The sequence below is a fragment of the Apis florea genome, unplaced genomic scaffold (assembly GCF_048593485.1).
Source record: "Apis florea isolate Af1SG1 unplaced genomic scaffold, ASM4859348v1 contig_3496_pilon, whole genome shotgun sequence".
Lineage (NCBI taxonomy): Eukaryota > Metazoa > Arthropoda > Insecta > Hymenoptera > Apidae > Apis > Apis florea.
In genome coordinates this window covers 1357205-1374069 of record NW_028256773.1, presented here as the reverse complement: position 1 = coordinate 1374069, position 16865 = coordinate 1357205, and the positions used below count along the sequence as shown (strand labels likewise).

Below are 16865 nucleotides of genomic sequence, written 5' to 3'. Positions count from 1 at the left end.
GGGGATAATCGAAATAGAAGGAATAAGTTCGATCGATCGAATAAACAAATCCGAAAATTCGAAGATACGCGAATTTTTCACTTCTCACGTTAAACCGCATTAAGAGGAGATGAAACGGGAATTTTCCTCGATCGAGGCAGGAAGAGGCCCTCGTCGACTCTCGGCGGTTCTTCGAAAGGGCCGCGAGCCGGATGGAAAAAAGGAGGGAAGAAAGGGGGAAGCGAGATCCCGAGGCAAAGTCTGTTTGCCCGTTCTTGTCGGCCAGCCAGACAGCGGCAAAGGGGAACACCCTGTACATGCCAACGACATTCCCCAAGTGCAGCGTGCAGTTTTTCGCGGCTACCAGCGCGCAGACCCTGACGAGAGAGTGACTCACGGCGCTCCGATGCAAGGGCGAACACGCACGTGCCCTCCCTCCTCTCTGTCTCTCTCTCTCTCTCTCTCTTCTTCTTCTTCTCTTTCGTGTGCAAAACGCGCCTCATGCGAGCACACGACCAACGTGCACGTGTACGATTCCTTCTGTACAGGGTGTTTGTCGCGAATCGATCGTGCTCGGGGTGCGAACATTCCAAGATTCTCGAGAGGAAGCGGGGGGGGGTTAAGGAAGAATCGATCGAAGATGTTTTCGAAATTCGTTTTTTTTTTTTTTTTTTGGATTCGAGAGAACGAGGTTCGATTAATTGGGATAGAAAAAGCGAATGGAAAAAATATGAATTACGTGAGAAGAAGCGAGGGTAAAGATAATGCGTTTCGGTGGTGAAAAAATGGTGCACCTGTTCAATCAATCAAGCACCGAAATTGTCCAAATTGGAGTATAAAATATGTTGAATACCTGTCGATGCGCTTCCTTGTAATTTTAAATCGGACGTTTTTCTTTTTTTCTTAACCAGTCCATCACGATGCATAAAGAACTGAAAGAAGAAAAAAATAATATTATACGACGGCCGGATCTTAATGATCTCGAGAGAGATATAAAACGAAAATACTCTTACGAGCAACATGAAAAATAATTAAAGTTTGTTGCATCTCAATTATCTTGAAAGAAAAAAAAAAAAAAAAAAAGCAAAATCGTTTTTGGATCAAAACAACCGAACCTCTTAGCAACAATTGAATTTGAACCAGGCTAGACATTTCCTTATCTCTCTGCGAACGAGCGATTTTATTCGAAACGAAATTACTTAAAACTCGTAGAAAAAGAAATGTCTATCGCAACGCAAGTGAATCGAAATCACGCCACCCAGTATAAAACGTACTCGAATTCGTGTGTACACGTATATATATATATACACTCCAGAGCATGTTCCCTTCGGAGGACGGGTTCGTCAGTGTGCAAGCGGATCGAAGATCGAAGGATCTTCACGAGCGAGAAGAGGAAGAAAGAAGAAGAAGAAGAAGAGGAGGAGGAAGAAGAAGAAGAAGGAGGAGGAGGAGAAGAAGAAGAAGAAGAAGAAGAAGAAGAAGAAGAAGACAAACTAAGACGACTACGAGGACGAATGGAACGAACGACGCGAAGCGGAGAGATCCTTGCCTGGAGGGAGAGAAAAGAAGAGGAGAGAAGCGCGAGATTTATTTGCCCGAATTTCGACTGGCGGCCGATGCCGTGCCCGCTTCCAAGGAATGCATTTCGCATTCGGGGTCTTCCACGGAATATGTTCTGCAAAGGGGTTGAGGTTTCTGCTTCGATCGGCTGAACCAGTCACCGAGGTTTGTTATTGTTTTCGGGGGCCACGTTGACCGTTCTTGCGCTCCACGTCTCTCGCTAGTCGACGATCGTGTCGGCTTCCAGGATCTCGCAGATTCTCCCTTTCTCCCTCCCCCCCCTCCCCGTCTCTCCCTTTTTTCCTCCTCTCCCTCGCGAGCAAACTAGTCGGTCGTCGTTTCTTCTTCCAGCGGTTTCCAGCGTGAGACCAGTAGTTGGTGGCAGGCTTATTCGGATGATGTATGGGCCACGATACGCGACGTAATTAGCATTCTATCCAACGAGATCCAAGCCGTGTATCTCCGCATTATCGTAATTACGCTGGAGGAAATATTCTCTCCCCTGGAACCAGTTGGAAACAACGCGCCGCCTATTCGTATTCTAACGTTACCTTCCCGCTTTCGTGTCGAGCCTCATTTTAATCGAGTACATCGCATCGTGCCGATCAAAAATCGGAACTAACGTATATCGTCGAATAAATTTTGCCGCGTGACAATTTTGACAGATCGCGAGAAATATGGGTGAAATATCGAATACTCAATTTCGATACGGCTCACAATCTTCGTAATTCTTTCTGTAATAATAAGATATCACGTAAGCGAATTCGATTCAGAATCATTGTCTACTGGAAACGTGAAAAATCGTTTCGAAACGTGTCTCGTTAAAGGGAGAGAAGGTGGTTGTTGTCGATGTCGAGGGATCGGTGATGTATCGTTTCCGATTCCGGCGCTATTAGGCCGTTGCCATCGTCGTTTTTATCCACCAACTCGACGGAGGATTCCACGGGGCGGGGGTGTCCCGTAAACGATGGCATGCGCAGCGTTTAACTAATGTGTTATCCGAGGGGCCGGTCATCCAAAGATCGCGGCTGAGATCGCCAGTTGTGGGGAGACTAGATTTATGTCGACGAATGATTCACGGCGTGATTTACAGCGGATTGTCCGGCCGGCGCATACTGATTGACCGTTTATCCCCGCTCATCTTATTGGGTTAAGGTTGATACGTTCTTCTCGCCGAAAGTGTTTCCCCAACTCCCCAGCTCGAGGAGGGAGGATACTGTACTTCCTGGTGGTGCGGCGAGGCTCGAAGGAGGCGGCTATTTAGGAAGATTTACGATCCTGGGCCTCCCTTTCGCTAGCCTTCTCGTCGACAATGAAAAAATGAGCACGGGTACGAGTTCATCCTGCATTGTTTAAAATTTTTCTTCCAGAAGACGCGTTATTTATCTCTCTCTAATTTCATCAATCCACGATAGTTGATCCTAGCTACATCTTCGAAAAATCCCGCGCTTTCTCCCCGCCCGACTCGAATCCGTGTTTTCTGTCGGCGAGCCTCTGCCCGAAAACTCCCGCGGGGCCCCTCTTCCTCCTTTCTCCTCTCTCTCTCTCTCTCTCTCTCTCTCTCTCTCTCTCTCTCTCTCTCTCCCCCACCGACCACCACCCGATTCCGTGGCTCGATCATTCCGAAGGCAGGGCACGCGTCTCGTCCCGTCTCGTAGAATGTCGTCGTAACGAGGTGTTCCATCCCCTCCCTCCCTCCCGCCTCCACAGCCCGAGGAAACGAAACCCCGGCGGACAGATTTCTCCTTCCGTCTCCTTTCGTCTGGTTCGTCTGTGCCGAGGAGGTGATCCCTTGGAGGAGGAGGGGAGAGGGGGAGGAACGTTTAAATTAGGCAGGGAATCCCGTGGAATCCGCGAAAGAAACGGAGAGGGGGCCCTGCATTCCGTGAGGTTTTGATACGCCTTCGGGGCTATTGGTCGCCGGGGGTACCATTAGCCCTTATGCGGTGGGAATGACTCGTTGGGGCCAGGAACCGGTCAGCCTTCGCGCGGTGGGTCGTAAACGCTTGCACGCTCTAAATCCTATATTTAATCGCCTCTCCCTACCTCCTCCCTCGGTTGATCGACGAGGTCGCCGATCCGAATTTTCGCCTCGAAAAACTTGGGCTCGTCGAGGAAGAGGGGGAGGAGGCGGGAGGGGACGATATCGATGGGATTCGTGGACGAAGGAGATAGGATTAGAGATGAAGTGGTGATGGTCGTTAAAAAGTATTGATAAAAATACGTATATTAATAAGAGAAGATTTTTCTTGTATAGGAGAACGTTCGATGGCTCTTTGATGGTTTCAGAGTCTGGCCACAGGTTGGACAGCGGCTCCCCGTTCTGGAGGATTCAGCTCGATCAGGATCTTCTGGACACGATCAGCGCGATATATCCGGAGTGGTTTAAGGTAAGCTGCCTGCTCCCTTTCCTCCCCTCCCCGTATGTGTAACGAGGGTATATGCGCTCCTCCTCGTGCCTGGTCTATAGGACTATACCAACACCCGTGCCTCGACCTCCTCTTCGTCGAGTACTTCCGGTGTACAGTTGAACACCGAGGGGATCGTGGCAGCCGACACCAGCGCCGTTCTCGAGCACAAGGCCGTCAAAGGTGACACCAAGTCCAAGCCCAAGGCGAAGAAGGTGGACTGCTTGAAGGAGAAGGAAAGGGACAGGAAGGAGGCGAGCAGGCGAGAATCCAAAGACGAGAGGTGATTATTTGTAAATCGATCTTTCCCAACGATTCTTGAACGCGACTTCTCCAAGCAGAAGTATTTGTCGTGTCGATAAATCAATACATTAACGTGTGCTACTCCAATACAATTGTTAACCCCTTGCACTCGTGTTTACATTTACAAGAAGCTTACCATATATTTGCTAATGTATTTACCAAAGTAAATGTATGTATAATAATAAAGGGATGACGATTGTACCGGCGACATACGAGTGCAAAGGGTTAAATCTTCGTATTAAAAACGTGGCGTCGTAAGAGAAACCATCTTCGCGTGATTAACAATGTGATTTAAGTGATTTAACTTTCTCTCTTTCTCTCATCGACCAACAATTTGACATTTTTCTCTTATCTCGTCGCAGCCGTCGGACCCGATTTCACGCTGTCCAACGCCTTTCCCTCCGCGAGATAAAGCGTATCGATGATTACATGCCGATAAATCATCTCGCGAACGTGAGAATTGTGGATACAATCATGCCTCGAGGGAAGATTCGCGGCGGTAAACGTAAATAACGCTTAAAAAAGGCGGGGAGATAGCGCGAGTCGTAACAAAGTTGCCGGAGAATTCGAAATTACTCCCCCGCGTGCGTCCGCGTGTCTCCCCTCGTCCGATAAACTTTAATTGGCTACTTTTGTTACACCGTGAGAAAAATCACGGCACGGGTGCGGATACACCGGCTTGTCACCGGCCCTCTCTCGCGATAAATTAAACGACGAGTGGCTGTTCACGCGATCTTTTGGGGGGAGGGGAGTCGCGGTTGCGTGCCGATTTTTCTTTAACCGGAGAAAGGATTTGGAGAAGGATTTTATGGTGGAAATTTTGTCGTTGACCGCGAGTGTATACTGATTTTTTTAAATTTTATCAAATTGTCTATACATAGTGTATAGATTTGTACGTGTTTTCAAAAATTAATTGGACATTCGTGAATATTGACACGACGATTCGAAATTGAGAACAACGAGGAGTTGAACCTACCCTCGATTTCTAGTTGAAACATTCCGCTTCGCCTAAAAAAATCTTCGATAAAAATATCTATTAGAACCTCGAGAAAGAGAGAGAGAGAGAGAGAGAGAGAGAAGCTACCGGACAATATCCCCCGAAAAGGGATAGTTTCTTGCCGAGAGTCGGAAGGGGTCAGTCACTCGGAGGATCGTCGCGAAGGAGGAAGGGAGGAGAGCGAGTTTTCGTCGCTTTCTGATGAAAACGTTCCATTCGATTCCGTTCGAGTGTCGATTGATCCGTCATTCCTTCATCATCGGCAAAAACTCGCGGCCAATGGAGCCAGCCTCGATTGACACTCGTTTTGCCGGCTCTCCCCCCCTTCGTTCTCCGCACGAGGAGAGAAGGATTCGAAGGCGGGTCGAAGGCGAGGTTCGATTTTTCGACGTCGATCGAAACGTATGAAAGATTAATTCGCAAAACGGCACGTTTTGCTCGTTTCTCGGGACCCGCAGGGACGCTGGAAACGGTAAGAAAGGGACGAGGGCCTCGCCGCAGCAGGACAAAGCGGCGGACGTGGCAGGAAGGAAGGCCGCGGGTGTTCCAGGATCAGGCGCTGAGATGGCCGAGGGTAATCAGTCGCCGCCGAAGGCGGAGGTCGACGACTCGTCGCTTCAACACGCCATGGATCGCAACAAGGAATGTGAGTACATTTACATTTTATTGCTCCCTTTTTGCACGCCTGTTGCCCTTGTCGCCGCGCTTTACGACCCTTAAAACGAGAACGCCGCGGCCCTTATCCGCTTCTTGTCTTCGTCCACGATCGCGATTCTCTCCGCCTCCGCCTCGCGATCCACGGCCAGACGTTTTTATCCACGGGTCGTCGCGAGGCGGCCGATCTGCAACGGAAGATCGGCGAATTTTATCGGCCGCCCGAATTAACGTTTTTCGCGTTCGTGGTAACCCACCGAGGAAACCAGGTGTCCCCGCTCCTTCTTTCTTCCCATGTTGCGACGAGGCGGATTCGACGAGCGTTAAATTGTTCATTTAGAAGAAGTATTCGTAAAAATTTAAAATCAAAAATAGGTTGGTCTTAAAACAACAATCGTAACTTTTGTACCGATGAAAATAATCCTAATTCTTCGTTATTCATTGCGGCTTTCATTGGACGATGATTAAGACGACTTCGAGCCGAGAAATCGTCGTTTATTCCCCGTCTGTTGACAACCGATGGCGATAAAAATATCAGTTAAAGCTTCCCGTTGCATCGCGGGCACGTACACGCCCCCGATCAATCTCCAGCGTGCGCGGAGGAGGAAGTGCCGGTCTCTATGTCCGGAATAACCGATGAAAACGGCTAACGGTCCGCCGTGCGACGACGTTCGTTTCCGATCGGTGTCTCGAGTCCTCGGTTATTATGCGTGGCAGCCCGCGCGACGCTCCAGGTTGCAGTTATCCGCGGACGAAACGATTTAACACCGATACGAACGCCATTTCAAGGAAATAACGCAGTCTCGTTGCTTTAAACCACGATACATTTTTGGTACAATATATATATCGTTTTCGATCGACAACTTCACAAAATTTTTATCTTATCGAGCTTATTCAAACTATGGTCACGCGAGAAGGTTAGATCGCGTAAAATTCGAGGTGGACACAACGGTCGGCGATAATTCATCGAGGCCGAAGGTGCACGCAACGCGACGAGACGAGACGAGACGAGACGAGCGAAGAACGTAGCCGAAAATTGATTTCACCGGCCGGCAAACGAGCCGCGGCCGCTTTTTCCCCCCGCATACGTTATACCCCGCAGCACGCGAGCACGATCGATCGAGCACACGTATAAATACGTCGAGGCGGGGACGCCCGCGGCGCGTTTGTTCCGCGCCCGATCCGCTCGAATCGCGGCGCGTAACAGCGGGTAGGTTGAAATGGAGGCTCGTTAAAAGGAGGACCACCGGCCGCAAGCCTTTAGAACGTCATTTCGTCGCGTTTATCGGCCGCCTTTTTCTGCAATTACTTTTTCTCCAACCCCGAATAATCGGGCGACCGCTATATACGCGACGATACTTCGGCATTTCGAATTTTTATTTTTTCCATCGACTAAAAATACACCAAGCCCTAACACCTAAATCGCGTTTGGCGAAGAAAAACGAAGCGAAACTATATTCCTTAAATTCGCTTTACTTTTTTCCTACGTCTCGAATTTTTCCAATTCAACTACACGTACATATACACACATACATACAACTTCTAGATAAGATCAAAGAGATTTATATTCGAAGAATCGAAATAAAACTGTTGAGGCTATCGCCTTCCGCGTTAACATTTCATTCACTTTTATTCACATTTTCTCTTCCATCACACGCAACACACACACACACACGCGCGCGCATCGCACGAACTCTCCCCCCTCGAGGCGAGTTCTCGCCCCCTCGATCGGGGATAAAATCGCCGGGTATCCAGAACACGGCGTTTCCCGGCGTGAAAATTTGCTCCCCGGTGGGCAGCTGCCCCCGTAATTCCAAGCTCGGGTATTCAGGAGGAGAGGCACCTCGAGCGGTTGTACACCTGTGTGCACGCGTGTGCAGCGTCCACGCTCCATCCAGCGGCGTGAGTGGGGAGTAAAGGGGGAGAAGGAATCGCGCGAGGGAATATTCGCGTGGACAGGTAGGTGTACGGTGCGCGCTGGTATAAATATACGGGAGACAGGAGGCGTGCCTATTTATAACGGTGATATCATCGACGATTACCTACGCTTTCGCGTGGACAATCGTAAATTCTGGTGGCAGAAGGGTGCGGGCCGATTTGAGTAGTATACCTTACCTTCTCTCGCCTCTCTCTCTCTCTCCTCTCGAAATTCTAAGTTGTCTCTCTTCCTGAGACGCCGTTACGTGCACGGTGGACGGCAGGAGGCGGGTGTGGTTACTCGAAGAGATTCGACTCGAGGGAGTAATTTAAATTAAAATCGATTCGAATGTGGATATAAAATTTCGATAAAATTTATCTCGATCACGCTCGTTCCACGGTCGACGTTAAACTAACTGCGCACGAACTTTTGTTCCTTCCCTTCCTCGAAATTTCCTGTTTACAAAATGTGTGTTAATCGTTTCGCGGAAATATTCGCGGAATGTTTTGGTTTCGAACGCGTTGTTATTATCGGATTAATAAGGACGGGTGTACTACGACGTTTTCTTATTTTTGTTTGAGAAATTAATTACTCGATATTACGCTTGTTCTCGATCCGTGAAATTTCTCTTCTTTTTCTCTCCCCCTCCGCTAGTAACACAACTGGTGTTCCAAAGGGAGTAAGAGGCTCGTTACGACATTTTATCGCGTATGCCAAACATTGTGCCCATACGGTGCAATAATTTCGACGTTCCACGCTGTGGGGAACGCGTTTCTTCTTCAAAAAGAAAGAGGAGAAGAAACGGAATTTCACGGAGGCGAGAGATTCCACTCGAAAATCCTTAAAATTCCGAGAATCGTCTAACCGATGAAGACGTTCGGGATCGGTAATTTAAGCAATCGAAGAACACGATCGCGAGTGTAATTATCGCGAGTGGTGGGTGCAAAGGGGTCAACGAAATTCGAGAACATCGTAAAGATGCACGGAGTTTCGTAATGGAAAATTATGTCAAAATTATACGGCCGAGGAAAGACCTCGTTTCCAGCCGGTGGCCAGCCGATAACCTCGAGACTTGCCGCGGTCGAGGAGCCGCTTAATGAGACATCTTCATTAATGAAACGTCCCACGCGACGAGCCTTATTTTCCATTATAGCAGCGGTCGAGCTTGTTTTTGTCTTTACACGCGAGGAAAAGAAGAAGGACCAAGAGGCGGCCAACATTTTCTCCGAACCAAACTCTGAATTTCGTAATGGCCGGCTAATTGGCCCCCGCCGTCGATTAAAAAAGCGATATCTCCTGGTTTCCTAAGAGGAGACCATCTTATGTTCGAACACTGTTGACATCCGTCTCGAACAAGATTTCGAAGTCGAAAGTTTCTACTTGCGTAGACGACGAATCAACGATTTGAAGCAGTTGCGAATAAAGAAAACGCTTGCACGCTTCGCAATTCGACGCGTTTTCCCATGAAAAATCCGTTCCAATCCGACAACAGGATGGCGATCTTTCGATTCAAATTGATTAAAAAAGAAGCAGAATCGCAAAATTTCGCCCCTCGAAATTTGCGATGGAGAGAAGGCGGAGGGAACGCGTAGGCCGAAGTTGAGTCGTTGCTTCTTGACCACGCGTTCAACTCTCCGATAGAGGCGACTCGGTCGTTGACGATTTCACTTACGATCTTTCCTTCGATACTTCTCTTCGAGTGGAAATTCTCTCGTTCCGCTATCACGTACACGGTGTTTCAGTTTTTCAGTGTCAAACGTATTCTAATAAGAAGAAAATATCAAAGAATTATCCGAGCTCGTCGAGTTGATATTCCCAAATGTAATTCCCAAACGCCTCCATCTGAAAATGGCTACTGTCCTTGGCAATTCTCCGATTCGAGGTGTAACTATACGACTAATCCTTCTCACTCTCGCCAAACAACTTCTCGATAAAATTATCCAATGAAATGTGGAACACACTGTTACACGCGTTACTCAACTCAAACTTACTTGGATTTTAACGAGCCCCTCTTAACTTATCGCCGTATTCCATTTCGAGACGGTTGATTTACCACGCGCCGCCGCGAGAGATTCTCCCAAAAAAAAATCCTTCATTCCGCGCGAATTCGATCGCGAAAAAAGGGGAGGGGGGATTTTTCGCGGATCGAGAATAGTTTCGGAACAATCTCGTTCCATCTAATTTATCGCGTGTCGAATTAACTTGGAACGCGCGCGCACTCTCGAGATAACCGATCGGCCCGACTGGTCCACAATTCATACGATAGCGCGAAAAATACGGGGAAAAATCGGAGGCGGACACGTTTCGCCGCCCTGAACCACTTCGAACGGACTCTTTTATCATTCGATCTTTTATTATTAGAGTTACGTGGAAACGTTTGAAGCGTTGGAATAGGTTGATTCCTCGTTTTATTAAAAACAGTTTATTAATTTCTTATTCGATACGATACGTCGTCGACGTAACGTGACCTTGAAACGATCTCCACCAGCCTTAAATCCATAACCAGATTCGGAATCGTTCAAAATTTTTCATCGTCCATTTCTTCTTATCCGCGTATAACTTGTAATAACTCCTTTTTTCTCGACAATTTCACTTACATCCATTATCGCATCCATTATCACATATATATGTGTGTGTGTGTGTGTGTGTGTGCGCGTGTGTAATAACAATAAAAATTCGTTCCATTTCGTTCCTATCCTATTCTTAATACGTCCGAAAACCGAAAGATTAATCGATTGGAGCGCGTTGGATATCGGCGCGGGCCGCTTTCCATCGGCCGGTTTCGTAACATCAGCGTTTTGATAATATTACGCCGATTTTTCACGCCTGCCACCTCGAGGGATCGATCCCCGCGTCATACTTATAAATAAATCGCGCGCGTTATCGTTGCATATTCATACCCATCGACGTGGCTCCGGGTCCACCGTGGGCGAACCGGATCGAGATATGTCGAATCGGAGCCACGGCTGAAAGTATCGCATTGAAATCGCCGCGTACACACACGCACGTACACAGCCGCCTCGTCACCGTTAAAAATCCTTGCGAGCGAGCCGAGGCTGCGTGTGCATTCGTGGGTCTTTCGCGCGAGAAAGAAAAAAGAAGGGGAGGGGAGGGGAGAGACGCGCACAGCTAGCGATGCTTACGCGCGCGGCCCACGCACGTAACACGGTGTTTTATAATGGACCGGCGACGAGCCACGTGCCAATCCACCGACAATCGCGCCGACTATTTCTCCGGCTTTCCTACGACGAGAGGACGGAGGGTTTGTTCGAGATGATGGGCTCACGTGGGAGGAGAGGAGGCAAAGATTGCGAAAGATTCGAATCTTTCTTAACATTGCCACGGGTTCTCGCTCGTTTCGAAGCGACGGGTGAAACGATTAGTTTCATCGCCGCTTTGTTCGATTGTAATTGAAACGTGGAAAGTGAAACTTGATTGTATTGGATTCGAAAGTATCGAAACTTGATTTCATTCAAGCGGTGTTAAGATAACTGGATACCGTTCCGCGCGAGACATTTCATAACTAATGCAACGATTCGAAAAATTCAGCTAGATCCACTTATTCGAAACTTATTGTACACTCGTGACAAAATATTTTATAAAAGATCTTTAAAGATCGTTTCATGTTCGATTGTTTAAAAACTTTTTTCACTCCTTCGCTGATATCTGATATGGATTTCTTCGTAACCGATGTTGGATAGAGAGAATTATGTAAATTAACATACCGATAACAATACATTTTACACGAATAACTGATAATTCCTTTCGTTTAGAATTAAACTTTGTATACATCCTTCGATCAAAGTATAATTTTCTATCTCTCTCTCTCTCTCTCTCCGCATCTGTCGAACCGATCAAAGTGGTAGATTAGAATCGGACAAGCGGGAGGAATTCGTGCATCGAAAGGAGGCGTTGAATTGAAATTCAGTAGCCACCGCGACTCGAGGAGAACACATTTGACGGGAGGAAGGAAGTGGCGATCGTTGGTATTCATCGAGGCTGGCCGATCGGGAAAGGGGGCTTTGGATCTTCGAGAGAGCCAAAGAACTCCGGTGACCGAGTGGTGACGAGTCGCTTGCTTAGAATCGTTTCTTACACCCACGCGCGACCAATTGAACGGGACGCCGTCTCTTCTTCCTTCCTCGCCCTTTCTCCAGAAAACGATCTCGTATCGAAAACGAACGAGGAAAATGTTCAATTCAATTTTTACACAAATGTCCCTTTTTCAACGTTTCCTCGCAAAAATTTCGAGACATTCTCGAAATTGAACTCGAGTATTTTTGCAGGAATATGAATAATCGTGAATCAAATCGCAAGGAGCGAGGTTCGATGCAATTTCTCTGTAGAGAGATCTCTCACGGCTCGGTTTCGTCACGTGTCGAGGATAGACGAGAGAGAGAGAGAGAGAGAGAGGGCAGAAAGGCCGGACGCGGGACAATTCCACGGCCCACGCGTCATTGTGGCCGCGGCAAATCGGTCGGCCACCTGGCCCGCTGCAGCGTGTCACGGAGCCGCGCGCTGGCCTTCTCTTTTTCCTCTCGTTGTCTCTGTTGCACCGGTCCGCGCCGACTTCCATCGCCGCTGTTATTAGACGTTATCGTAGCTCCGAACACCTGACGAGGACTGGTGGCTACCTGGAAATATTGTCATTCCCAACGCGAGGCCCGTAACGAGCCAGCCGCCTATCCTTCTAACCGCCGCGGATTCATCTCTCGCAAGGATCTCTTTTATTCGATTTTATCGTGATATATATATATAAGAGAGAGAGAGAGAGAATGCCGCCACGTTGCTATCTCTTCAAGAAATTGAATTTTACCACCGATTTTATAAAAAAAAAAAAAAAAAATTGAAGCTACGATTATTTCCTATTCCTCGATGCTCGGACAACGTTTATTATTAACTTTGTCTCTCGATCCGACTCCATCATCCGCATTCCATTTTCTCTTTCAACGAGTCAGTTGATAAACCATTCGACCTTAGTTTCTATAACGGAAAATGGATCGATCCGGGGATCAATCATCCGCTTCTTCCTACAATTAAACAGAGAGTGTTCCACGAAGTGGGAAAAAAATCAACGTTCAAGGTCGCGTCTGTCTCCAACGAATCGTCAATCGTGGAAACTTGGAACGATTGGCCGTGCACGATCGTCGCGTCGATTCGCTGTTTCCGAGACACACGCGGAAGCGCGAGTATGGGCGGAGGGAGGGAAACAAAAGGCATTGATCCTTCGAAGGCGCGCTTTTTAATTCCTCGAAGCCGTTCCGCTCCCCGGCTTTAAACACCCGGCCATTATAGATCTTCCAGATAAAATCTGGTGTAAATGCTTTCAACGAAGAAATTGACCGGTTCGCGTTCGGATGCCGGACAGGATGCCATCCGAAATTTCGCGGCCGATCGATTCCTCTTGGACATAGTTGTTCCAAAATCTTTCAGCTTGGATCTTCTCGAGCTGCTACCTCTTGAGATTCTACTTTGGGTCTGGTTACCTTCTCGCTGTGTCCTCTTTAATAACGGAATATTTAAAGTGATTAGTTTCGATACGTATTCGTTTCGATCTCTTTCTTTGCGATTCTTATATGTCAAAGGTCTCATGATCTCTTGACGAATCTTCTCAAGTGGAATGGATCCCTGTTTCGAAACAGGATGGAAATGTCTCGATTGATCGGGTTCCATGATCTCTCTCTCTCTCTCTCCGCGAATATTCCTATTTCACTGTAACAGAAGGAATAATAGGTTTGAGCTATGCGGTATGCGGCAAATTGAGATTGCGACGATTACCAGCGCCGTTGTGCGGGTGATTCTAGGCGAGCGTTATTACGAGAAGTTTGCTAAGCGTTAAAACGAGGAATTGCCCGGCGAGTTTTTGCTCTTCTTCTGCAAAGCTGAAAAAGAGAGAGAGAAAGATTCGATTGAAAGACGAATGATAATCGATGATAATCGATGATAATGGAAACGATATCGACGAGAGATTCGCTTGCATCGTTGAAACGATTATATATTTTTGTTGGCACGGGAGAGAGGGAAGCGATATTCTTGGAATACCGCCGACAAACAAAGCCCACATTGATTCGAATTCTGCGTGACATTATTGACGGTAAACACGCCGAAGGACGGTGTCCGCGTTGGCTACGAATCCATTATACACCTCGCGATAATGAACAAGTTTATTTAGCGTGATATCAACGACTGGCCAATACACCGATATTGTCCGTAACGAAACGCGTGTTAACGTGTGAATTATCGCCACGAATCACCACCAATCTCCCCCTTACCTCTTCTTCGCGTCCATTCCAATCGAGCCAACCAATCGATCGCGATAAATGTTCAATATGCACGAGATCCATCGTACATTTTTTCAAACTTCGTATTAAAAGGGGGAAAAAACCGAAAGGGAGCGCGCGTTAAATCGTCTCACGTTCCGCGGCGCTTGCCCCATCCCCGTCGGCCCACAATTTCCCACATTAGCGGCGTAATGATGGCCGCCCGAGGCTCGTCCCCGAATCGCAACGTTGTTATTACCATTTCATTACCTCGCGGCGAAAAGGCGGCGAACGACGCGTAAATTACGCCGCGTGACATAAAGTACGGCCAATTTGCCCGGACCTCCGCTAGCGCGTGTATATACATATATATATATATAGAGAGAGAGAGAGAGAGAGAGGGAAGGAGGGAGAGGAAAGCGCGATTTTTCTCGATCGCCGCGATTAAAACTGGAAAGCGGTATCTCTTCTCGTCGAACGAAGGAAGGAACGGGCGGGCAACGGGTCGGCTGGCCTCGTCGCAAGAACCAGGCGCACCGAAAAGTAATTATCCTCCCCCTCCGTGTCTCGCCCGCCTGTCGTAATTGCCTCGAAAGGGCCCGTCCGCTTTCTTAAAACTCTTGGACCATTTTCTTCCTCTTCATTTTATTCCTGTTTCGCCTCGCTTTCTCGGCGGAGGGGAGAAAAGGAGGAGGAAGAAGAGGCTCTCCTCCTCGCGTAATCTCGCACGAAACGGCCGTGTGTGTCGTTGCACAACGAGGGGAGGGGAAGGGGTTCGTTTCGATCGAGGTACAAATTGCTAATTACCTAATTAGACCCAGTGACCCGGTATGCCGACCACCCGGTGGCTGTGCCACTCCACTCTCTCGCCTTCCTCTCTCGTTTCAATTTCAAAAGATCGTGCAATTTTCCTCTAATAGTCCCATTTGGCGGCGAGCCGAATCCGGGAAGGAGTCGAACGATTCTTTTGAATCACGAATTATACGAATAATAATACAAATATCGTAGATTCGCTTTCGACTAATTGATTAATCCGACGATATATCGTTTCGTAGAAAAATGAAAGAGTTGGAGATGGTGGATTAAACTTTGCAAGTGAATCATGTATCGCGAAAAGGTATGTCGAAAGGAGGGGATTGAATGAGGATGAGGAAAGAGAGAAAAAAATCGTAATTAGACGACAGATTTGTTGGATACGAAATATGTTTTGCACCTGCGTTCAATATCCACCACGATACTCGAGACGCATTCGTTAAGGTCGATTTAACTGTAATATCAGCCTTTAATCTCGGCCTTAACCCGTTCGTGAATTACCATTAATCGAAGCCGTTTAATTTCACGGTATGAAGATTGCAGAAACGTTCGAGCGGTTCTTCGAGCATCCTCCTTTCGCGTTAATTATGCCAACGGTTGATCATCGAGCTCGATACGTCGTCGTGGAATTATTGTCCCGCCACCGTTTCTTGCTTTATTAAAATCACTCTTCAGCAAGCTGTTTACGAGGGAAACCGGAGAAACAAAATGTTCCGTTCGGAGAATGCTTACGAGCAATTGCCCGATCGCGTGACAACACGAGGAATACTTCTCGAGCGAATTCGAGATCCTCTCTTGGATTACGGAGTTCGAAACGATTTCTTCCTTATTAAAATATCAATTTATTTGCTCCTTTGTTAAAAATGAGAGGTGCGTGCTTCGACGAGACGAGGATAAAATTTGACAATCTCCGTTAACTTCTGAAATTGAATAAATAATGTAAATCAATGTTTGAACAATATTTTTATAGGAAAATAATAATTTAAAATATCTTCACGAGGGATAAAAAAAAAAAAATGTTTCCTTTCCGAGGAAGCGAATAAAGGGGATGGCGTCGTAAACGAACGATCGCCTTAATTAACCGAGAATTACGTTTTAACCCACGCCGATGCGTCCTCGTCCCACGTGTTGTTGCCCCTTCGAGTTGCTCGAGTTCCATCCAGTTTGAATCGCAGCCGAGAGATTTTCGAGAGCTCTCTCGATTGTCCGAGCTCGTGGATTTCTCTTGGGCGAAACGGGATTTAGCGTCTCTCGGTGTCACGCACCTATTAGCCGCCCCGGAATTGTAATTGCTTTGACGAGAGTGAAAGGTGGAACGACGGGGTTTTATTGTGACAGCGATTCGGAAAGGCGGTCGAAACGAACTGACAAACGAGCGCCACGAGATTGCGAAATTCTTTTTCCAACGAATCGCCAGAGATCCGTCGTTTTCTAAAATTTAAATACGTCGTCGAGGATGTCGATCTTACTCCTTTTTCCAGTTATGGATCCAATTTGGTTGGAAAATTTCGCATCGGATAAAGAGCGATCGAATTAATTAAAAACTTCGCGTCGTGTCTCGTGCGATAAATAAAATCTCTACGTGCATTACGTACACGCGATAAAGTTCTATTACTATCCTGCTATTGAAAGTCTTGGCACCAATCAACCGCGAATACGAAAGTATTCTCCTACATATGCAAAAGTATTTTTCAAGTTGCATACACATACTCGGCCGAATTTTTGTCTAGTCAAACCTGTACCAATTCATTAAAAGATAGCACCCCGTGTTCCTTTCGATAACTCTAGTTGGCTAGCTTAGCTTATACTCGATGTGTACTCGACTTTCGTCTCTTTTAATCGTAAAATCTTATCCAAAGAAAAAAAAAAAAATTGACACCTCTGGAATTTCACTCGCTTTCTTCGCTCGAGAAACGATTATCTCTGAAAAGATTTCGAGAGTCCCTTCTCGCGTGGGAGGGAGCGTTTCCCAG

At 47.2% G+C, this 16865-nt stretch overlaps 1 protein-coding gene across 8 annotated transcripts in view; it reads left to right on the top strand.

Moving 5' to 3' along the window:
* Nucleotides 1-16865, top strand: part of LOC100872550 (Myocardin-related transcription factor) — a 272225-nt gene that overhangs the window by 197210 nt on the left and 58150 nt on the right. For all 8 annotated transcript variants that reach the window (XM_086913362.1, XM_086913358.1, XM_086913363.1 and 5 more), the window contains 3 exons: nt 3829-3929; nt 4010-4230; nt 5706-5893. In XM_086913362.1, the coding sequence (XP_086769488.1) occupies nt 5812-5893 (82 nt within the window). In that variant the 5' untranslated portion in view covers nt 3829-3929; nt 4010-4230; nt 5706-5811. The remainder of the gene's footprint in view (nt 1-3828; nt 3930-4009; nt 4231-5705; nt 5894-16865) is intronic.